The 23,117-nt window shown below is 46.5% G+C and overlaps 1 protein-coding gene across 1 annotated transcript; it reads left to right on the top strand.

Moving 5' to 3' along the window:
- Positions 1 to 11,129: 11,129 nt before the first annotated feature.
- MAP1A (microtubule associated protein 1A) lies at positions 11,130 to 22,822 on the top strand (the record flags this gene model as incomplete). The annotated part of the gene is made up of 3 exons (XM_080626495.1): positions 11,130 to 19,848; positions 21,512 to 21,744; positions 22,667 to 22,822. Exons 1-3 carry the CDS (start codon positions 11,145 to 11,147, stop codon positions 22,820 to 22,822), a joined length of 9,093 nt encoding a protein of 3,030 aa, XP_080482621.1. The 5' UTR covers positions 11,130 to 11,144.
- Between the last annotated feature and the right edge of the window lie 295 nt (positions 22,823 to 23,117).

Genomic DNA, 23,117 nt, shown 5'->3' with positions numbered 1-23,117 from the left:
TCTCTCTGAGCTATTCCAAAGTTAGTGCCTATTTTGTCCCAGATCATCTCCTCTCCTCTTTCCTGATCTTAGCACTTCACAGTTCCTTTTACACTGAGAGGGTTGGTTTATACCAGTATTTCCTGAAAGCACATCTGGGACCAGTTGTCCTGTTTGTCCTCCTGAAGAGAACTGAGTAGATGCACTGGTTGGAAAACTCTCCAGCTGGAGCCTTTGGAGGAGTACAGAACATCACCGGCTGTGCTCGGGCTCACCTAATGCTCTCCATGTGCTCTGTCATCTTCCGCTTGCTCCAATGTGTGCTGCATTGCCAAGTCAGGTTTGAGGCAATTCCTGTCACCCTTTTCTCCGTGTGCAGAGCCACACATCAGGAAACCCTTGAATTCTAAGGAGTTTAGTGCATGTGGTGGCATATTCCCAAGAGAGTGCTCTTCTACCTCTCTACCCAGTTTCAGTCTGAAATATAGTTAATAGTGGTAAGTATACCATGTGTGCCCAGAATTCCCATCATTCTGTGTCTGGCATGTTAAGTAAAGCTAAAACCACTACCTGGAGATTGGCCCTTGTTAACAGGCTGAAGTCAATGTGGGTATGTTTTCATGCCTACAGTCCCTAGGGGATGCTTTGCTTTGTAGAGGTGCTTTAATTACTTTCACTCACTCTGCACACTACTTTATGGTTTTGTATCCTTTGTAACTGTTCAGTTCCTTCAGATAACTTGTGTCTCCTATTGCATGTTCACAGGACTTTATTTCAGTGGTGCTATGCCCTTTGCTAGTATGCAGTGATTTTATCTTTCTTTAGCTAACAGAAAATCACTAAGGAGATAGATCTTTAGATTTAGTAATTAGTAAATATACTTATTTATTTCTGCAGTGTTTGAAGACCTAAAAATATGAAGTATATGAAATAAATCTTTACTGTAGACTTTTCAGACCATGAGAGGCAGAACACTTGCTGGTGGACCACAAAGCACTTTCTGAAGCCAATTCCTCATCATTCTCAGCCGTTGAATCACACTAGAAAGCTGTAACAATAGCACTTTCCTAACAACGTTTTAATTATAAGTAGTTGCTCTAGCTGTTGCATGTTGTGAATACGAGTTGGGGAACGAGGCTGTGGGACAGTGCTTTCGGCTGTAACGACCCCTTGAGCTGGCTGTGCTGTGCCCTTTGCTCATCTTGGGAAAAGAGCTGGAAGTGCTCAGAATTTCTGGGATTGCTGCATCACTTCAGGCACCCGAGTCCAGGCACTGGTTTGCACTGCAGCCGCCCACCCAGCACTCAAAATAACTCTTTAGTCTTTCCTGGGCAGTTTACATCAAGCTCCAGCATCACCCTCACCTGGCGAGTCTCCACTCATCTTGCATCTCATCTGGCACAACACTACCATTAACAAGCAGACAGCAATAGAGTGGGAAATGTCCTGTTGTTCTAGTAAGCACCTCCAAGTGTGTCCACTTGGAGATCATGTCCGAATTGCTGAGGTGGAAGCAGCACATAGATTTAGGACTGTGCCCAAGCAATGATGCCTCCCTAACCACAGGGTGCTGCCAGCCCGTGTGTCTCCTCCTGGGAGAGCCTTGCATAAATAACTAATTATTCCTTAGAGTTGCTGGGAGAGGGAGCAAAGACACTCACTGTACAGCCCTAGTGTTTGGGACACAGATGTGTGAAGATCCCATTCTCATCTCTGTGCTAGTGGGTGTTTCAACTGTACACAAAAGAGACAAGCTTCAGCTGGAGGGGTTGAGGGCAATGCTGCCCTGTCTCTGGCAGGAAGGGAGTCAGCAGTTACCCATCTCTCAAGAGATTGTGACAATGACCAGGCCACTGTGCCATCTTCATTTGGGTTCTCTGTCTTTCTCTGAGAAGGCTGTGACTGGATATAGGCTGCTAGCTTTCTGCATGGACTGCAAGTGAGGAGCTGCAAGACACAATCTCTTGTTTCTTGGAGTGCAGAAGTGATGCTGTAGAATTTGGGACCCAAGTTTTGCTTCTTGGCTGTTGGTTTTGTCCCACTGGTGGCTGGTCACTGCGCAGGGCCGAGCGTCCCAGGGAGCAGCTCTCAGATGAGCTCTGCCAGTCTCTTTAACACTCCTTCAAGCAGACCAGGGTTGGGATGTAAACAGCATGTTGATCCTAGGCATGAACAATAATGAATTGGTGTTTTAAACAGTCAAGATGAGTGAAAAATATACTCCTGAAAGCTCAGAGAGCAAAGTGGTCATGGCAAGAAAAAACAAAGAGATTTAAACTGAGCAAGTGCAGTGACCTTTTGTCTTCTCATCAAAACATGTACCGAACCCAATGCAGCCATTTTTGTCTGGAAGAAAAAAATAAAACAACCTGGGAGCCTGGAATTCTGTGTATGTACATCGAGTATCCTAAAAAGAATTTCCTCAAAGGGATAAGAAAAAGTAAAAAAAAACCAAGAAAAAAGTCTTGAATTTCTTCTATCAATAACTTCAGCTGTTATTTCACTCTACCAAAGATGTTCTGTTGCAATGTAAAAACCTTAATAATTTGCTTTGAAATCAAAACTGTTTTTCAAGGACAGTTCATTAGTAAACCCAAATACTGTTGTAGCTAAGATAAGCACTACATCAGCCTTGGAATCTAATTTACAGCCTGTGGAAACTAGTTGGGACCATGGGTTATCCTCTCTCTGGAGTCAGAGGAACTGACCAAGCTGCCTCCCATGTGTCTGGGTGACCTGGTTTGGATGTGGGCTGTAACTTGATGTGTGATGGTGACTGTCTCCTCGTGGAGGAGCTCCCAGGTGTGGGGATAGGCTTCTGCCCTTGGCCAGAGCAGAGACTGCTGCTGGTGTGTTCTAGACTTCATGGATCCTCTAAAGGTCAAGCCAGAGTGAGACATGGCAGCTTGCTTTGTGCTGTTTGTGGCAGTAGCTGCTACTGCTACTTGCACAGGGCCAGGCCCTGCTTGGATGCTCAAACCTCTGCCAAGAGAAGGAAATGACAGTTTTCTTTAGAACTGAATCTGGGCAGTCCTTCCTTTCTAGAACCCACCACAAATGCATTCATGCACTGTAGCACATTCCAGTTTATGCTGCTGGTGCTGTGGTTGTCCACAGGTTGCCCACACTTCTGCCCACAGCTGTGAAATTGCATAAGTATGTCTCAAGGGTTGATCTGTCCCTCTGACCTGTTGTAGCAGGTCAGGGCTGTTGCTCTCACAGAAATGCAAGGATCCCCAGGTACAGAGAAGCTAAGAGCTGATTCTGAGATGCATGAATGCGTGGATGAGGAGGAGCCGAGTGGTGAATCCACAGCTGCTGGCTGCCAAAGCAATCTTTGTGTTAATTTCTTTAATGCCCGAGCCCATGTGAGGGGCTGGTCCCGCCAGCTGTGCCCTGTCAGTGTGCCCAGTGAGCTGTGTGCCCCTCAGGTGCTGGTGCAGGACGCTGCTTCCAGCGAGTGCATCTGCTCCTCTCGCTAACAGCTCGCGGCTTTCCTGGTCTTGTGGAGGGCTGGGTCCATACTGCGGCAGGAGATAGGAAGGTGAATTTGCACAGGTGGGATAAGAGGCAAGACCCTGTTCAGAATTCTGTGCAGGACCTTTCCTTTGGCCCTTATATTCTCTGTCCCAAGGAGCTGTAGCTTGCTGTACTCGGTATAGTCCTGCAGTGTTTGTGCAATAATGCATTGTTTCAGTTTCTCTGAATGGACACCATCCGGGGCTGGATCCTTTTTCTCCCATTGGCCCAGAAGAAGCTGCAGTTGGAGTCTTTACAGCTGCGGAATGAAAGTCATTATCTCGGCATTGTGATGGCATTTCAAAGTAAAGGAAATGGCAGGCTTTCAGCTTGCACTAATTCATATTAGTTATGCAAAATTATATGCTCTGAGAACCCACATGCATAGTTTGACTGTCTTTAGGGGTGGTCTTTTCTCGATAGTCAGAAAGACCATGTTACACAATGCTCAGCTCTTCACTGAAGTGTAGCAAAAGTACTGAACCCTAGCAATGTCTAGGATCTTCTTGTAAGAAGAGTCTCTTCACAAGTGCCACTTTGAAGACATGTCCATAACACCATGCTTTGATCATCACTTACTCATAGAATCATAGAATCACAGAATAGTTAGGGTTGGAAAGGACCTTAAGACCATCCAGTTCCAATCCCCCTGCCATGGGCAGGGACACCTCACACTAAACCATGGCACCCAAGGCCTCATCCAACCTGGCCTTGAACACTGCCAGGGATGGAGCATTCACAACCTCCCTGGGCAACCCATTCCAGTGCCTCACCACTCGCACAGTAAAGAATTTCTTCCTTAGATCCAATCTAAACTTCCCCTGTTTAAGTTTGAACCCGTTACCCCTTGTCCTATCACTACAGTCCCTACATCCTAATCGTCATGGCAGAACTAGAAGAGTTTCAGGGATAGGTCACTGGATATGAGGGACTAGAGAAACTCTCATCTTCAGGAACTGATGGCAAAGACCAGAGGTCTTCTGCCTTGGTGGTGAGATGATGGATAGAAACGTTCGCTAGAAGCACACAGGCATTGTGATGACTGTGGTAACCAGAATGTGTATTCTGGTGCAAAGTGAAGACTTGTATGAAACAAAACATTCAATGCTAATGAACTTTGCTTGCATAGTTATTGGGGGAGAGAAGATTTCATTTCATGTAGCAGCTTGTGAGCATGATTTGAGAAGGCTGAGCAGGATCAGGGATTTGTGTCCAGAATGCACTTAGAAATCTGTGGTCAGAGAGGTATGTTCAGATTATTTGTTCCAGGCAAGTTGAAGACAGAATTTTTTGAGGGCTGAGAAGGATATTCCTTGTACGGGTGAACGTAATTAAGGAATTTTGCCATTTGGAGTGGTATTTCTGTGCATGCATTTTGCTGAGATAGGGCTCTAGTAAGGGCAAATATCTGGCAATGACCTGAACAGCGTGCTCTCAGTCCCTGTGCAGTGTCAGTCACACTGCTACTTGTTTCTGTTGCACGTAAGTTTTGTTTAGTAAGAAGAAGGATGTCCCAGTCTGTGTTTAAATCCTTTGTCTGCGCAGCTGCTTCTGCAGGCCTGTATAAAGGAAGCAGCCAGCAAAGGGCTCCTCAGGCTGGTGAGCACTTGGATTCAAAGAGACTTTGGGATGATGGGTATTCCTGAAGCTGGGCACAGCCTGGTGTTTGCTCTGTCACTTGCGATGGTGCTGCTGTCACTGAGCTGGCGTAGCAGCTGCTGACCATGAGCAGGGCTTGGGGCACTTACCCCTCACTCGGTTTGCATTTCAGCCTGGAGTTTGTGTGTTCTGCTTTATCTTGGAATTAAGTTGAAGAACAGTTTTGGGTTTCAGCACGTGTGAAGTGATTCAGTGTTCCTGGAAATGGGCTGTCTGTGTAGCTGTGCTCCTGTATTCTGAGAACCAACTGCTGCAGCTGAAGAAGGGGAGCCTGCCCAACAGCAGATCAGGAGCAAAGCTCAAGAGGGCTGCATTGCTTCAGAGAGTCACTGAATCGTAGATTGGAAGGGACCTCTTGAGATCGTCTATTCCCACCTGCTCAAGCAAGGTCAGCTAAAGCAGGTTTCCCAGGTCTGTCCAGTTGGGTTTTGAGTGTATCCCAGGATGGGTACTCCCTCAGCCTCTCTGTACAACCTATTCCAGTGTTCGACCACCCTCACGGTAGAAAAAAACCCTAAAAATGTTTTTTTGCATTCAGATGGAATCGCATGTGTCTTAAGTTGTGCCTTTTGCCTCTTGGCCTGTCACTGGGCACTGCAAAGAAGAGAGTCTGACTTCCTCTTCTTCCTTGCCTCCCATCAAGTGTTCACACATACTGATAGATCCCTCCCCAAGCCGTCTCCTTCCCAGCCTAAACAGTCTTGGGGTGCTCAGCCTCGCCTCATGTGAAAATGCTTCTATCCTTTAATCATCTTCACCAGACCCAGTACCTCACCATTCCTACCTTCCATCTGCCGGTAGCTTCTGGCCCCCCAGCTTGAACCCTTCTCTTTCTTTCCAGTGTGAAGGGGAGGCCCTGCGGGGGTGCAAGGACTGGGCAGAATGCGAACCAGCCACACTTTGTTCACCGCTCTCGGCAGTGGCAGCTCCACTGCTTCTGAGGTCTGAGCCTCTGAAATGGCAAAGAGCAGCAGTGCTTCCATGCGCATTCTCTCTGCGACAGATCCCTTGCCCTGTACAGCTGGCATGGTCCTGCAAGCGCTGCCCTGCCTGTCCTGCCTCTGCAGCACCTTGGTGCTGGGAAGGATGCCCACGTCTGGGCACCAGTGACTGCGCCGTGCCCAGAGCCCTCCTTTCCCATGGCGCAAGGAAGAGTCTGCTGGTGCTGGTTGTGCACACCAAGCTGTGTTCTCCAAGTGATGTGGGTATCGACTGCCAAAAAAGTCTTGTCTGGGATGTATAGGCAGCAAGGGGGCAGAAGTTGAAGCCTGAGCAATAGCACGGATTTCACTTTTTCCCAGACCTACTGTTGAAAAAAGGGAACAGATCACTTCTGTTTGCAATGCTCTGAGCTGTGTGTGAGTGGAGGTGTTTGGTGTGGGGTGAGCTGTGTGAAAACTGCATGATGCATCAGTAAGCAAGTGAGGTACTCCTTGTGTTTGCTGCTGGGATCTGAGCAATGCCTTTACAATTACTGTTACCTCAAGAATGAGTGGGTTTGTGCTGCTTTTGGCTGCAGTGCTCCAGAGCACTTCCTGGGCCCCCTCACACTGCTCCCTGTGGGCTTTCAGCATTACTTCTTTGAGCAGGAGCCTGGTTCCCAGCCTTTCCCATTCACACACCACATCCCACATCAGGTGGCAGAAATGCCACCGACATCCATGCAGGCATTTCCTTTGCAGAGTGATGATTTTGCTTTAGTCTGGAGGAACCATTTTTAGACAAACCGAAGGAACACAAGTTCAGAAAGCAGCTAGAGATGCAGACTATAAATAGTTCAGCTGTGAGCATACAGCCACTCTCATTTTGGGTTGAAAGTTGCCTTCTGGGCACATCTACCTAGTTTATACTTTATTGCTGGCAGCCAGGGTAAAACATCCCAGTAAACTGAGTTTGATTTAACTCAGTTTATTGTTTATGGAATTGCATGTGTCTTAAGTTGTGCCTTTTGAGTACTGGCCTTTCTCCGTCTTCTTTCTTTTTGTGTCATTCTGTTGGGTTTCTTTGAAATATAATTTTGATCAAGCTGGTAGAAGGATTGAGAGCTGCCTCGGAAGAGAGCTGCTGGGAGGCTGTGGAATAAAAAGGGTGGAAACAACAACATTTACAGAAAGCAGTGATTGTCTGGAAGATGAAAGCTAGAAATAGATGTCCATTTTCAGGGACGATCTGTGGCCTCCAGTCCACGGCTTAAAGCCTATGAAAGATTTAAACCCTACAAATTATACATTCCAACAGTTAAGTTCTAAGTGTCTGGCTTTCGAGTGGATATAATGCCCAGAGACAGGGATTTGCAAAGACCAGAATGCAAAAAGTCATGTGCTGCTTGCAGTGTGAAGGGAAAAGCTGCAGGAAGGTCCTGTACTTCGTCCTGCTTCACAGCACTGTTTGCTCTGGGTACACAACGGCAGTTCTAGTGCTCTCTTCAGGACAGCAGGCATTGCCACTCTTCTTCCTGATAATAAGGCCCAGGCATTATGTCAGTATTTTGCCAAATATCCATGCAATGCCTATGCCAAGGTGAGCACACGAACTGCTTTTTTGCACGGCCAGGGCCTTGCTTGCTCTTCTTTGGCTTTCTTTTTTGCTTAAATATATAGAGGGCAGAGTCCTGTCTGGGTGCCTGTTTGTGACTTCCTCAGCGGGGACAGGAGAATAAGCATTCTTACCAAGTAGGTGGTTCCCATAGCAGCAGTTTAGTTCTCGGAGTGCGCATCTGGATTAAAGAAAAATGCATCAGAAGAGAAAAAAACATTATTAGGAATGATGAGAGATTGGTTCTTGGTGCTGCATCACTCACTGAAGGGGGAGCTGGCATGCACCAGCTGGCTCACAGAGCCCTGTGGTGACTAAGGCTTGGACGGCATCCAGAGGCACCTCTCCATGGTAGCTGCAGTGAGGCGAGATGCTCCTGGCTGGAGGAGGCAACTGCGCTGTGCCAGCATTTATGGCACAGCTATGGCAGGGCTGCCTGGCACAGGCGCACAGCTTGGCATGGCTGGTGCTGTGCATTCAGAACACACTGGAGCTGAGCTGCAAATTGTGCTGATCCAGAACTAGGATTTTTTTTTTTTTTGTTCCTACTGAAAAGAGTTTGCTTTGTTCTACGAGACCCGGGCATTGGGTCTAGAATGCAAGTTGAAGCCTTGCGATCAAACCCATGCAAATACTGTCTCATCACGTTCTCCCATCCTGTTTAATCCTTTGCCTCTCCCCAGGCCAAAGAACCCTCCATCACCGGAGTGATACCCTGGAGACAGTGATCCTGGTAAATCCCAATGTGGACAGCATCGTGTCTGAGGTAAGGACCTGATGCCAGTGGGTTTTCTCCGTGTTAGCTCTCTCACACTTGCTAGACACAGAGGACACAATCATCACTTTGCACCTTCTGGAGCATTTGAGCATGCTGCTAGCCTGCTGCAAGGTGTGCAGAAGCAGAGAGGTGCTCTGGTCTCGTTAATAAGGTACACGCAGTAACCAGAATTCTGTGGCAGAATTTACAATTAGACAAAGAAAGATGTGAGAGTACACGGTTTCTTATGTGGTAGTCATTTAAGAATGAGCTGCTTCCTTGAAGAGTTAGTGCCTTAGCATTCCCTGATTTTAAGGATTTCTTGGGAGCTTGTGGAGTTTCCAAGCAAACAAGGTAGAGTGGCTTCTGAACCTTGAGCATTTTAGTTTGATGAGAGTCTAAATGTGGTGCCCTTTTGCACGGCAGTGTAACACCAAACATCTTCTCACGTTGGCCTGCTTTCTCAGTGTGAATTACGATGTGACATATGATGTGGAGCTGTGCTGGGCAGACAGTCGCAGTGTCTTCCCTCTTAAATAACCTGCTCTCTTGCATGTGGAAAACTTATTTTTTGGCTATTTGTGAATCACGCGTAAGTATTGTTTGTCCATGTGATTGGGTTTCTGGGTGCTGATGAGGAATACAGATAACTTTTTGGATGCAACACTTTGTCTAATGGCAACAGGTCCGCTCATTGGTGTGTGATTCATCAGCCCACAAACTACTGATCTTCTGCGGTCAGAGCTCAGATCAGGAAGGAGACTTGATCCTGCAGACGGGGACCTTCACTTACCAGAAGTTTGCTGAGATACTGTCAGACCCAGAGGTGAGTGTCAGCAGTAAGCCAGCACACCCCCTCCCGTTCCCAGGGTGCAGGACAGAGCAATGCAGCCTGCGCTGCTCCTTTGGGTGGTGGATCTGCTGAGGGATGGGCTTGAAACCCAGTGAAAATTTGCACTCCATAAATGACTGATGCTATGGCCTTGGGCATCTTGCTTGAACTCCCTGGCTTAAGTTTGATAAGGTGGCAGCAGGGGTGGTTCCACCTTTAAGTGCCTAGTTTGAAATAACCTTCCAGAGTGCCTGTGCAGAGGGCAGACACTCAACATTTCTTACAGCAGGTCTTAAAATATCTGTGGGAAGCTTCCAAGAAACATTAATCACAGGCCGTCACTGCCCTAGTAAATGTGGCTATTTCTCTTCATTTCACAGTCAGTTCAGTAAGCATAAGCTGTTCAGAAGGTCCAGAGTGTTCATTACAGGTGTCTGAAGATGATGAGGGGATTAACTAAATGCTGATTAAGTAACTACATGATGATTAGATGACTGCAAATGCTGTTATTTAATCACAGAACTGCAGAATCATTCAGGTTGGAAGGGCAGTTGAGAAGCCTGTAGCCCAGCCTCCTGCATAGAGCAAGGTCAGCACTGAATTTAGACAAGATTGCTCAGGGCTTTGTCCAGTAGGGTCTTGAAAACCTTAAAAGACATTTCTGAACCTCTGCTCTGATGCCGATGACCTTAGCTAGGTGTGCTATAGCTTTCTTCAAAGACTTTAAACACTCTCTCTGTTGGCACTTGTTGCCGATACAGGTATGCTGCTTCAGTTTTTGATAAGCCTGACTTCACTGATCACTGTGTGCCAGATGTTTAGAACATCTCTGATTGAATGTACAGTTGCTGCAGGAATGGCTGGGTGATATTTTGACAAGTGGTAATCATTGTTGCTGTAATTAAATCAGAAAATCTGCCCACTTTAATTTATTTTAGGCTGAGTGTTCTCATTTATTTCTGGTTCCTATTTGGATGCTAACTAGTTAATTAAGGGCAGTCTAAGAAGGAGAACACAGTGTAAAGCAGTGTAGTAATCTCATTCCAGATACTTAGGAAGTCTGAAGTTTAATGCTGCTTTGGTGGAGATACGTTCAGCATAGCTCTAAGGAGCCTTGGAAATTTTATTGACCTTAGTTCTACTCACTGGTCATGTAGCACGTCCCCAACCCTGTGCGTTACTGGAGACAGAGTCACAACTTTCAAAATAGGTCCCAGGGAAGCAAATGAGTCTGAATAAAAAAGAAAGTCCTATGGCACTGAAACTGCGCCAAGTGCTGTATGATCATTCACTAGCCAATGACCAAGGGTAAGTTCAGACAATGATTGAAAAGGGTATCTCAGGGTTAGAATTCACAACTCAAACAGAAACTTCCACTTTTGAGCCCAAGCCAGGCACTGATATCCCAGGTTACATAGGAAGAGGTAAGGAAAGAGGACAAGTTGGTTCCTGCTTTCCTTTTCTTTCCTGAGGTCTTGTCACTGTGCCCTCCCAACGGTCAGGAAGCGGAGCAGCCTGTCAACATTAAGAATTTCAAAGGAGGGCAGAACATGGCCCCATGCAACTATTTGCAAAGGGCTTTTGCTTTTGGACTGTTTAATCTATCCCCAGTGTTTCCTGTCAGCAAAGGGCTTGTGGTTTTTTTTTTTCTGAAGTGCCGAATTGGTCTCAGAGCTGTATTTGACCTTTGATTGCTTGTGTTTGTCTCATTAGGTCACCCAGATTCTCAGTGACACTGACTCAGATATCAAGGCCTCCCTTACTGTGTCGTGCTTGGGAGAAGGAGACTGGAGCAACCTTGGACATCCTCGATTTCAGGAAATCATTAATCTGAAACTGAATCCTGATCCAGTTCTGCCAGAAATGGATGGGGTGTCTGAGTTTGCAGAATATGTCTCTGAGACAGTTGACGTGCCATCTCCATTTGATCTCCTGGAGCCACCCACCTCAGGGGGCTTTCTGAAGCTTTCTAAGCCCTGCTGCTACATCTTCCCTGGGGGAAGAGGTGATTCTGCTCTCTTTGCTGTCAATGGGTTTAACATCCTTGTGGATGGCGGCTCTGACAGAAAATCCTGCTTCTGGAAGCTGGTGAGGCACCTGGATAGGATTGACTCAATCCTGCTCACCCACATCGGTGCAGACAACCTACCTGGCATCAATGGGCTGCTGCAGCGGAAAGTTGCTGAGCAAGAGGAGGAACAGTCCCAGGGCTCTACCAACTACAGTGACTGGATGAAGAACCTGATTTCTCCTGAGCTAGGGGTGGTTTTCTTTAATGTTCCTGAAAAACTGAAGATGCCTGAATCATCCATGAAAGTAAAGAGGAGCATCGAAGAAGCTTGTCTGACACTGCAGTATCTCAGCAGACTAGGCATTAAAGCAGAGCCTCTGTACAGGGTGTTGAGCAGTACCATTGAACCTATCACACTTTTCCATAAAATGGGAGTGGGTAAACTGGACATGTATATACTGAATCCTGTCAAGGACAGTAAAGAAATGCAGTTTCTAATGCAGAAATGGGCCGGTAACAGTAAAGCAAAGACTGGCGTAATTCTTGCAAGTGGGAAAGAAGGTGAAATTTCTGTTCCCTATCTCACATCCATCACAGCCCTGGTAGTGTGGCTTCCAGCCAGCCCAACAGAGAAAATTGTAAGGGTTTTGTTTCCTGGAAATGCTCCTCAAAATAAGATACTGGAAGGTCTTGAGAAACTCAAGCACCTGGATTTTCTGAGGTACCCAGTGGCTACTCAGAAGGATATCACTTCTGGAATACCTCCACCTGTGCTGAAGCAGACCAAAATTAAACAAAGAACTGACAGTAAAGAGAGTCTTAAGTCTTCTCCCAAGCCATCTGTGACAAAGCAAGCTAAGAAAGAAGAAGCAGTGGAGGAGGGGATTAAGGAGGTAAAACCAGAAGTCATAAAGGATGCTAAAATTGAGAAAAAGGTTAAAGAACACTCAGAGAAAATTCTTGAGAAACCTGTTAAACACGAAAAGATAAAGACAGAGACAAGTGATGCTCTGAAGGCTGAGAAAAGAAAACTGGCAAAAGACAAGGTTGGAAAAAAGCATCTCAAAGAGAAAGTATCCAAACTGGAGGAGAAGAAAGACAAAGAAAAGAAAGAGATTAAGAAGGAGAAAAAGGACTTAAAAAAAGATGATGGAAACAAAGAGTTAAAAAAGGATTCCAAGAAAGAGGATAAAAAGAAAGATACAAAACCAGAGCCCAAAAAAAATTCTAAACCAGACTTAAAACCATTTACCCCAGAAGTGAGAAAAACATTATACAAGGCAAAAGTTCCAGGCAGACTCAAAACTGAGAAGATCAAGATCAAACCTGAAAAGGAAATACCTGCTGACCTGAAGATGTCACCAATGGAGAAGGCACCTGTACAGGTGGAGCCAGAAGAGGCTTCCATAGCTGAACAGAGGTTAGTCCTATCTTCACCAGAAGATCTTACAAAGGACTTTGAGGAAATGAAGCATGAGGAGAAAGAGGCCTTGCAGGTGACGCAAGAAGGGTCTGATATTGAGGTCAGTGATAAGATCATGAGAATATCTGAAACTGAGATGAAAGACTCTGCTGACATGATTGCTCAGAGCTGCCTTGAAGTGGATCTGCTTTTGAAAACAAACATTTCCGATCAGGCACTGACTACCACTGATATGGAAAAAGCATCACCAGCAGAGGAAAAGACAGTCCCTCAGCTAGAATTGAGAGCAGGACTCGATGAAGAAATAGAGGATGAAAGAAGAGCAATAGATGAAAATCGTGACGTGAAGCACTGTGAGGCAAAGGCTGAGCAGGACAAGGAAGTTCAGCTGTTGGCAGACAAAGAACAGGTACCATCACAGACAGACCTCTTAGCAAAGGGTGTTCGATCATCAGTGCTCAGAGAGGAAGAAAAGAAGGAAGAGGAGAAAATCCCTTTGGACAGAAAGCAGAGGGAAACAGAAACAAAGACTTGTGAGGGGACAGAGGCACGGGAAGAGGGTGAGAAGGAAAAGAGAGAAGATGTGATAGAAAAGGCAGAACTGGAAGAAAAGGAAGAACACCCTGTGAAGGTAGAGGAGAAGGAAAAGAACAGAAACTTCTATGAGCCGAATCAGGAGGAGAGGGAGGATAAAATATTTACTACTACAGAAAAGGAAAAAGAATTTAGTGACATGGGTGAGAAAACCAAGTTACTTGGAAAGGACATAAGAAAGGAAGAGTCATATCTGAGCAGTCTGCCAGTCGCACCAGGGGCAACAGCAGAACATGTGTCATATATCCAAGATGAAACAATCCCAGGATACTCAGAAACAGAGCAGACCATTTCTGATGAAGAAATACATGATGAACAGGAAGAGAGGATCCCACACTTGAAGTACGATGTCAATGCCTATGACATTTCTGTTCCTGACCACCCAGGCTCTTTTGAAGTGATACATGGAATACAGGCCATGCCTACTGCTGACCTTTCAGCCAAGGGCTATGCTGGCCAGGAGTCTGAAATCCTGGCATATCCTACAAACATTGTGGCAGCACCTCTAGCTGAGGAGGAACATATATCCTCTGCTACCTCCATTACAGAATGTGATAAGCTTTCATCTTTTGCAACTTCAGTAGCAGAAGACCAATCTGTTGCATCTATAACAGCACCACAGACAGAAGAGACTGGGAAAAGCTCTCTACTTTTAGACACAGTAAACAGCATGCCCTCCTCTAGGACTGAAGCAACCCAAGGTCTCGACTATGTTCCCTCTGCTGGCACAATCTCTCCTACATCATCCTTGGAGGAAGACAAATATTTTAAATCTCCACCCCCTGAAGATTTCCAAGCGTTAGCAGAAGGAGAGAGAAAACTGGAAGCTCAAAAAAAGGATCGTCATGAAGAGGTAGAAGATGAAGAAGAACAAGAAGATGGGACTCCAAATATTGAAATGCCTGAGAAACTCAGGGGGCATTACAGTGCCCCCATGTTTGCTCACCAAGGATGTCCTGATAACATGTTAATCAACGATCCCACGCAAGTGATGCAAACTTCTGGTCTGCCACTATCCTCTGAAGAAACACCATTTCCCCAGGTTGATGCTGCAGAGGCTGAAGAACGATGCATGAGTCCTGACGACAGTACAGTCAAAATGGCCTCTCCCACCACTTCTGGCCCCACTAGTGCAGGACACACACCTTTCTACCAGTCTCCAGTGGAGGAAAAACTAGAAACAGTAGATTCAGATCTATTTGAAAAACAAAAAGATGATGCTGCCAAGAAATTGGAAGGCCAAACTTCTGCTGTGGTGGAGGGAACCAAGGGTGAAACTCTCGCAGAAGATGAGGTATCTGCAGCAAAATATAGACATGAAGAAGAATTGCCTGGACCTGTACAGCACAAGCTGGACCTGGGCAGTGACGTTCCAGTGTCTCCTGGAGAGGAGGTGCAGGAAGAACCCCTGGGGAAGGAGGAACTGCCCTGGCTCTCCTACCATAAGCAGGACACAGTGGTGATAGGGGAGAAGGAGGAGTGTCCTGTGTGGCTCCACCCCAGCACAGATACATTTCTGGAGCCAGAAAAAGAGCAAGGAACTAAATCTGTGACAGAAAGTTTAGTGGGATTTTCAGAGCACTTGTCCTTTGAGCCATTCTCTACCACAGAAACATCTCCGGGAAGCGTGGATCCTCCACAGTTCACAAGCCAAAGCAAATCTGAAAGTGACAAATCTTCACAGTTTTCACCAGATGACACCAAATCGCTTTCTTTTACAGAAGAAAGTATTGGTAAAGAAAAGTCCTCGGATATTTCTGTCAAGGGAGTGACTGCAGAAGAAGGAAAACTGCTGTATTTCATAGGAGACACCTCAGAAGAAGACAAATCTTCTCATGTCTCCATTAAAGACATTTCTCCAGAAGAGACTAAATCCATTTCTCTCACTGAGAGCCCCAGCAAGGAAATCTCTTCAGATGTTTTTGTTAAAGGAATTTCTTCAGAAGACATCAAATCTCTCAGTTTCACAGAAGAAAAAGCTATGTCTGGCTTTACTGCTAAATTCCATTCAGAAGCTGAAAAATCCCTGGATTTCACAGAGCGGAGCCCAGCTACATATGAAAAATCATTGAAAATTTTTGGCGAAGAACTCACAGAAGAAGTGTCAAAATCTTTTCCTTGCCCAGAAAGTAGCTCAGTTAAAGACACATCACTCAGAGATAGCTCAACTGAAGATATGTCTCCAGATGACAGCAGTTTATTTTCTGCATCAGAAAAGGGTCCATTTAGGGGAAGAACTGCAGGCTTGGACTCTCAGGAAGTATCTCCAGATGCAAAGGGCTTACACTTCACAGAATGTAGCCCAACTGAGGATAAAACATCCTCACACATTTCTGCTGAAGGTGTAAAACCTTGCAGGTTCAACGAAGCTCAAGAAGAAAAATCTCCGGAAATGGAAGACTTTTACATGAAAGATTTAAGTTGTGAGAAGAAAGTGTGGTTCCCAGAAGAGGTAGAGGAGAAACCTGTTCAGGGAAGGAGGCAGAGGTACGATAAAGAGCGAGAGAGCACATTCTTGGACGAGGTACCAGCATATGAAACAAAATCCTCTCCTAAAATGCGAGAGAAGGAGATCCTGTCTCCTAAAGTGCCTGCCAGTCACACCTGGAGGGGAGCAGAAAGGGAAATATGGGGCTCTGCATATGGGTATCTGCAGGAAGGAAGAGATGCTGGAAGACGAGGGCAGTTACCCAAGGAAGAGGATGAGAATCTCTGCCATGCTGAAGACAAACCTGTGCTACAGCAAGCAGAAACAGCATGTTTAAAGATAGAAGCATGTGATTACAAAGAAGACACACAGAAGAGTGCCAAACCTTCATCAGAAACAAAGAAAGAGGAAACAGTTCCTACTGACATCACGCTCCCAGAAAGAACACAAATGGAAAGTTCTCCTCTGTCTTCTCGATACGTCTTTGGTGAGGAAAATCAGGCCAAAACATCAGCTGGAAACAAACAAAGGCAAGAACTGCTCTTGACATCTAAACAAGATTACTCCTACTTAGATGATGATGAGAAAGCTGCCCTAGATATCTACGCAAAGTCACTAGACCAAGCACTGACAGCATCTCCCCTGTCTGTAATAGCTACCACTCAGGAAAAGGAGATTGACACACCACCAGAAACAGAGAGGCCTTACCAGTTAGATCAGTGCAAGCCACTTTTACAGGAGGAAGTCCCACTGAAGAAGAAATCAGTGAAATCAGACATCAGTGGTTTGTATCAGGAAATAGACTGTAAATACAAGTCAGAGAGAAAACAAGAGGATGACTGTAAATCCACTAAAGGTCTCTATGACTCTACAGGAAGAAAAGAGCAGATGGCAGCAGCATCTACTCTGTTGCAATCTACAAGACCAGCAGAATATGAATATATAGCAGCATCCCCAGAAGGAAGTGCTCCAGGGTCAGGGCAGCATGCACACCCCCTCCTAGGACAAGGCCCTTGTCAAAAAAGCAGTGCTGCCGTGGGCCATGCTGAGGCTGCAGGTTCTGCCAGCCGAGTGACATATCCTCCAGAGACCTATTCCATGAGCTCCCCTGAGCCTTATTCCTATGACGAAGGAGTCTGCAGACCCAGAGGTGATGACAGTTTTACAGGACAAGAGCAAGAAGAAAGAGAACCAACTCCCTACCCTGATGAAAGAAGTTTCAAGTATGCTGACATCTATGAGAAGATGATTGTGTCTGGCATTGGGTCCTCCCCATTCAAACCCAAGGGTGCAGACAGCCCGGTTCACACTGACAAGATGCCAGCAACAGCACTGATTTCTCAAAAAGGTCAAAGCTTTTATGTCTCTGCAAAGGAAGAGGAGTCCTGCCTTTATACCTCTGCTGAGAAGGAATTGTCATCTCCAGCATCCCCTAAAGATAAAGCAGATTCAGCCTTTGACTATACAGACATCCATGAAAGATACTTGCCCTTGTCTGAAAGAGATAAGCCTAGGATATCTGCAGGGCAGGAAAAATTGCAGGTGTCTTCTGCTTTGCCAGAAGAATTGGACTCTGAACTGCACCCATCATCTGCAAGCACAGCATTTGCCTCTCTCACAGACATGACTGATAGATTTTATCAACAAAAATCAGCTGCTTATGTTGATGCTGCTTGTCCAGATGAGAACATCCTTTTGTCCAGCCAGGAGCAGGTATCTCTGTTCCTGAAATCTGAAAGATCAAATCCCAAAGGCACATACTATGAGAAAGCAGGTCAAGGAGAAGAAAGCACGAGTGACTCAGAGTTAGAAAAAGGTGCTAAGGAGAAATCTGAGAAGGAGTCTAAACTGCACAGCCCTGCTGAAGGTACAGGCACAGTCTATGCACACATCTCAGAGATGGACAAGTTTCATGTACCAGAACCCCTTCTGCAAAGCACGCGTCAGGAGTCCATTTCACCCAGTTCTACTGCCTCGTCACCCTCTGATCCAGCGTGGAAAGAGGAATATGGAAGTAGGAAAACTGCATCAGCCACTGTTGTGGGGACAGGCGTTGCTGGTTACAGGGACCTGCCAGACATAGGCAGAGTTCAGCAGACTTTAGAAGTGTGCCAGCTAAGACAAGATTCTTCACAAAAGGGAGGAGTTGCTGAACATTCCACAAAAGAATCACATTTTTGTGTAACAGATTATCCAAGTGCAGCAGCAGCCTCAGAGAGCCAGCACCAAGCCATAGACTTGACATCTGCTTCTGGAAAACAGGAAGAGGCATTCAAAAAGAGCCCAACAGCAGAGGGCACGGCGACACACAGCCGTGCGGGATTTCAATGCTCCCTGCTAGGGAAGAGTGAAACATCCAGTATGCTCAGACATAAGCAAACCTCGGCAAGCCATTCTGGGGATATCTCTCCTCCTTTAAAGGCTGCTTGTGCTTTGCTGTCAGATCAGGGGAAGAAAGATGAGTGCTTGGAGGTTCCTGAGAAAATCGGCAGCCTTGACTCGTCTTTTGCCAAATTCTCACCACTGAGTCCATATGAAGAAGATAAGTTGTTCTCCAAAGCTGTGGAAAGGGAGGCTGTGCCCCAACATCAGCTGAAAGATGAATCTTCCAGCCTGTCAGAGGAACCTTCATCTGAAGCTACCACTCCTGTGATACCGACTAAAGCAGAAAGTTTCTACTCCCATATGCTTTCCACATACACAGGTGCAGGAGAGGAACCAGGTACCAGGAGTCATTGGGATGTGCCTCCACAGATTCCAGATAGTGCTGTGAAAACACATACAGCTGAAACCAAAGACTTTGTGTTTGCTAAAGAACACGATTCTCCATTCACCAGTGGCATGGGTGACAGCATTTCATCAAGCAGAAAGGAGTGGCAGAGCTCAGACCCCACACCATTCCCTGCAGAGAAACAACAGCAACCCTGTGTAAGCAGCCCAGAGCAGAAGACACCATTTGCAGAACACCCGATGACACTGACATCTCTCCCTGATGTCCTGACATCATTTCCTCATCATCAGCACAAAGATGAACCCACAGCCAAAGATGAAACCACAGCCAATGGTCCAACAGAGGTGAGCACCAGTCTGCAAGCTTTCCAAAGTACATACCATGCAGCACAAGCAAAAGATGAAAAGCCATGTGCCGATTCTGACAGCAGTTTTTCTCCATGTGCGAGCAAAGCGGACACAGAGAGGCAGAGCCGTCCTTCCTCTCTGATGTCCCCTGCACACAGTTTCCAGCCCTTTTTCCCAGATGTCCAGAGGGGTGGAAAAACAGAGGACCATGGAAATGCTTCCCATGAGATGGAGCCACATTTAAGGAGCAGTTCTGATTGTGGACAGAAATTCTCCTCATGTGAATACAAGCACAGAAAAGGAGAACTCTCTCCCTCATTCATCAACCCGAGCCCTCATGAGCTCTCTGAGGATAGTGACCTCTCACAAGAGGATGGTCATCCTTCAGTGCAAGGAAGACCACCCCACACTGGTAGTAGCCCCATGCAAAGTGCCACAGTGGAGGAAACTCCTCCAACATCAGTGAGTGATTCTGGAACCTCTCAGTCAGACTCGGATGTCCCACCTGAGACAGAGGAATGTCCGTCCATCACAGCAGATGCCAACATGGACTCGGACGAAGATGCCGATTTCCTCCCAGTGGACAAAGCTGTTGGGAATGCTCACCACACCAGTTCTAGGTCGAGCCATGATCCTCAGCCCGTTCCAATGGTAGATCCCCATCCCCACCCTCCTCACCCTGATGTCTGCATGGTAGACCCTGATATGTTGGTAAATGAGCAAAGCATGAGCAGAACTGATAAAATCTCCAAGAAAGACATTAAAGAGAAGAACAAAGGTGTGAGGAAGCCTTTGAGCAAGACCAAGTCTTCCTCACCTGCCCGTAAAATAGATGTGAAAGGGAAACGGTCCCCCACTCCTGTGAAACAGCCATCGGACAAATCTCCAAAATCTGTCACTGCCAAGAAAGAAAGAGATGGTGGAGAAAAGCCCAAACCACGCGGTGGAATGGTGCAGCCAGAGGATGAGTTATCCCGGAGCAGCCACAGCAACCCTGGCAAGAGCCTTGTTAATGGCATCAAAACAAACCCTGGTAAGAAATTCTTCCTTAAGCATGCATGTCCGTAGAATCAGAGAATCCCAGACTGGTTTGGGTGGGAAGGGACCTTAAAGCTCCTCCAGCTCCAGCCCCTGCCACGGGCAGGGACCCCTTCCACTGGAGCAGCTTGCTCCAAGCCCCTGTGTCCAACCTGGCCTTGAACACTGCCAGGGATGGGGCAGCCACAGCTTCTCTGGGCACCCTAAAGAATGGAGAAAATTGTAAACCAGCTGATGTCTGCGGTCTTAGCGGCTGCCCATTGCAGACACTGCGGCAAAGAGAGGGTGTAATAGAAGTGGGGGAAGGTTTGCAGGGGCGCTACAGGAAGCTCCTCTCACATGAGAACAGCTGAAGGGAAAGACAAGAAGAGAGCCCTTGTGCTTGTGTGTTGCAAATACAGCTCAGGAGAGGCAAACTGGTGTCACTGACAGATGGTGCCACTGGCAGCAGTGGTGATGGGCAAACCACATGGTTGATGAAGGGGCTGCTCATTGTAGTGGGGAGTGAGAGGAAAGTAGCGGCCAGAGCAGTGAAGTGGTCACAGTGCTAGGCCCAGGAGGGCTCTGCAAAGGAATGTGGACTGAACTGACAGCTGAGAGAGCTGATGCTCATGATCAACTGATAAGCACATAGGCTGCAGTCAAGAGAGAGCCTGCATCAGGGTATTAACAGAGTGCCTGTACAGAACAGTCATATCTTGGAGGTGCTGCACAGAAGAACTGGCAAGTTGCAGTGCCTGGATATGTGAGTCTGAAGGAAGGGTTGAGACAAAGTTATAGGATGTAGAGGCTGTGCGTGGAGCAGTGCTGTGAGTTGCCCAAAGCAAACTTGGGGCAAGGAGTCGGCATCCGTAAGACTGTCTGGGAAAGGAAGGGATTCTTTGTATAGCAGCCAGGCAGCACAATGAGGTGTCCATCCTTGTAGTTAGTGGCTTTTTGCTCACAGAAGAGACTACCCAGAGACCATAATATATGGAAGGAAAAAGAGGACAGAGGCCTCTGTGATTCCACAGAGAGCAGGAGGGAGAGGAGGGACAGTCCTTCTATGGGTTGTGTGTGTGTATATATGCGCATATATTGCCGAGTATAACAGCTCTTGTTTGACCATCCCTCATCTCATAAATGTAAGCAGCAGCAAATGAAGAAAAGAGGTACGAAAGGTTGGTAGGAAAGAGCAATGGAGTCCTTGGAATGGCAGCAATTCACAGGGATGGCAGAAAGCCAGTGTGGAGCATCCAGAAGGCTACTGTAATACCTTAGGATAGCATATAAAGTCCATCACAGTGGGTTTCTTTAGCAAAAAAACAACAAAATTCAGTACTAAATATTGATTGGAACGACAACTCTGCAAAAGCTAATAATGGAGATTTTTGTTTCCGTTCTTCAGGAAAAGCTTCTGAGCCTAAACACTTCCAGTCTCTCCCCACAGAACAGCAGAACTCCCTTTCCCTTCAAAGAGCTGTGACAGCAGTGGTCCAGAAATACACCCAAGTCACCTCTGAGCAGCAGATAAAGGGATAAATCTTAACTTTGTTGCTGCAGCTGCTGGGCAAATGCAGCTTTCTGGAATGCAAGTCCTTCAGTGTTAATTTGAGTGTTTGTCCTTTCCAGAAGGGTTTTGATAGCCTTTCTTTTCTTTTTTCTTTTTTTTTCTGAAGCTTCCAATAGTCCTAAGAGCAGTTTGCCTGTGCCCATGGGTCCACCTGTCTATGTGGACTTGGCATACGTCCCCAACCATTGCAGTGGAAAGAACACGGATCCAGAGTTCTTCAAGCGGGTTCGAGCATCATATTATGTTGTGAGTGGGAATGATGCAGCCAATGGAGAACCAAGCCGTGCAGTGTTGGATGCCCTCCTGGAGGGGAAGTCTCAGTGGGGGGAGAACCTGCAGGTAGGTCACGGGAATGCCAAGGAGTGTGTGTGATGCTACTTGTGTCGCAAGTGCTGGGAAGGAGGTGTGTGTCACAGAGATACCCAGAGGGAGTACATGAGGACATACTGAGAGGAAGCAAATGGTGCTGGGGAAGTATTGCTCTGCAATCTCAGAAGAGTAACTGTTTGTACCCATGATGAGGACACCCCCAAAGTGGTGTGAGTGGAAGCAGGTAAGTCCTCCTTTCCTTCTGAGGGGAGGAAGCATTTAGTGGTCATACAGTCCTCCTTGTCTTCCTCAAGCAAGAACAAGCACCATCACAGTCTGTATTTTCATCACAGCTTCCCACACTCAGTGGCATTTGTTGCTCACTGACGATCTTTCTGAATAGCAACTTTTTATTAGTGCTTTCAAACCAGAGTGTTCTTACCCATAGTTCTTCCTCAGTTCAGTTTGCAGGACATTCCGGGTAGGCACTCTTTCTGAAGCCAGGTACAAGAAAGTGTGTCTGTTCTTTCAGATCAAGCAACCTCAGATTTCAAGGTCCTAAAGTTGCACGTTGGGTCAGTAGGCACATAAAGCCTACTGTCAGGCCATTAACAGTGACACTTTCAGAATTGTTCATTTTCACACTGAGGGATCTTTCTAAGGATGTTTCAGGAGCTCCACAGGGTGATGCTTTCCCCTGCACTGCAGCTGTTTTCATCATTAAGATCTTAGTCTTGCCAGTTTGCAGCCATTGTGCTGGTAGTGCATAAAATAAAGCAAGCACCAGCTCTGCCTTAGAGAGCCTGACCTCTGAAAGACATTAAATAGAACAAGAAGTACCAAGGGTACAGTGTTCCAAAATGAAAGGGAAATTTTAGCCTCAGCTCCTGTGGGCATTGTTTGTCACTGCAGGTGTTCTCAGACAACCATTTCTGCTGTTTTCTTTTCCCAGGTGACATTGATTCCAACACATGATACTGAAGTCACACGAGAATGGTACCAACAGACCCATGAGAAACAGCAGGAGCTAAACATCATGGTACTGGCAAGCAGCAGCACTGTTGTGATGCAGGATGAATCTTTTCCAGCCTGTAAGATCGAATTCTAAATCTTCCACACTTTGCGTTCATCCATTGACTCTCCAATCACCGATGCAACATCAGAGACACCATCTAATCACAGTCCAGTCCTTCTCTGGTTTAGTCCTCTACATGGTTCCCATTTGTCAGGCAATTGGGTATCCATCTAGCTCAGCACTGGATGCCATGAGAAAGAAGTGTAGGGCTCTAATATTCTGGACTGAGCTGAGAATTTGTGCAAGAGCAGTTGCAGGCCAGGGGCACTTTCATTTTCCCTGCTTTATTTGGCTGCCTGTACCGTTTCTGTAGACTGTTTTGGCTGCC

The sequence above is a fragment of the Psittacula echo genome, assembly GCF_963264785.1.
Source record: "Psittacula echo genome assembly, chromosome: 10".
NCBI classification, from domain to species: Eukaryota; Metazoa; Chordata; class Aves; order Psittaciformes; family Psittacidae; genus Psittacula; species Psittacula echo.
This window is presented reverse-complemented; position numbering and strand designations above follow the sequence as displayed.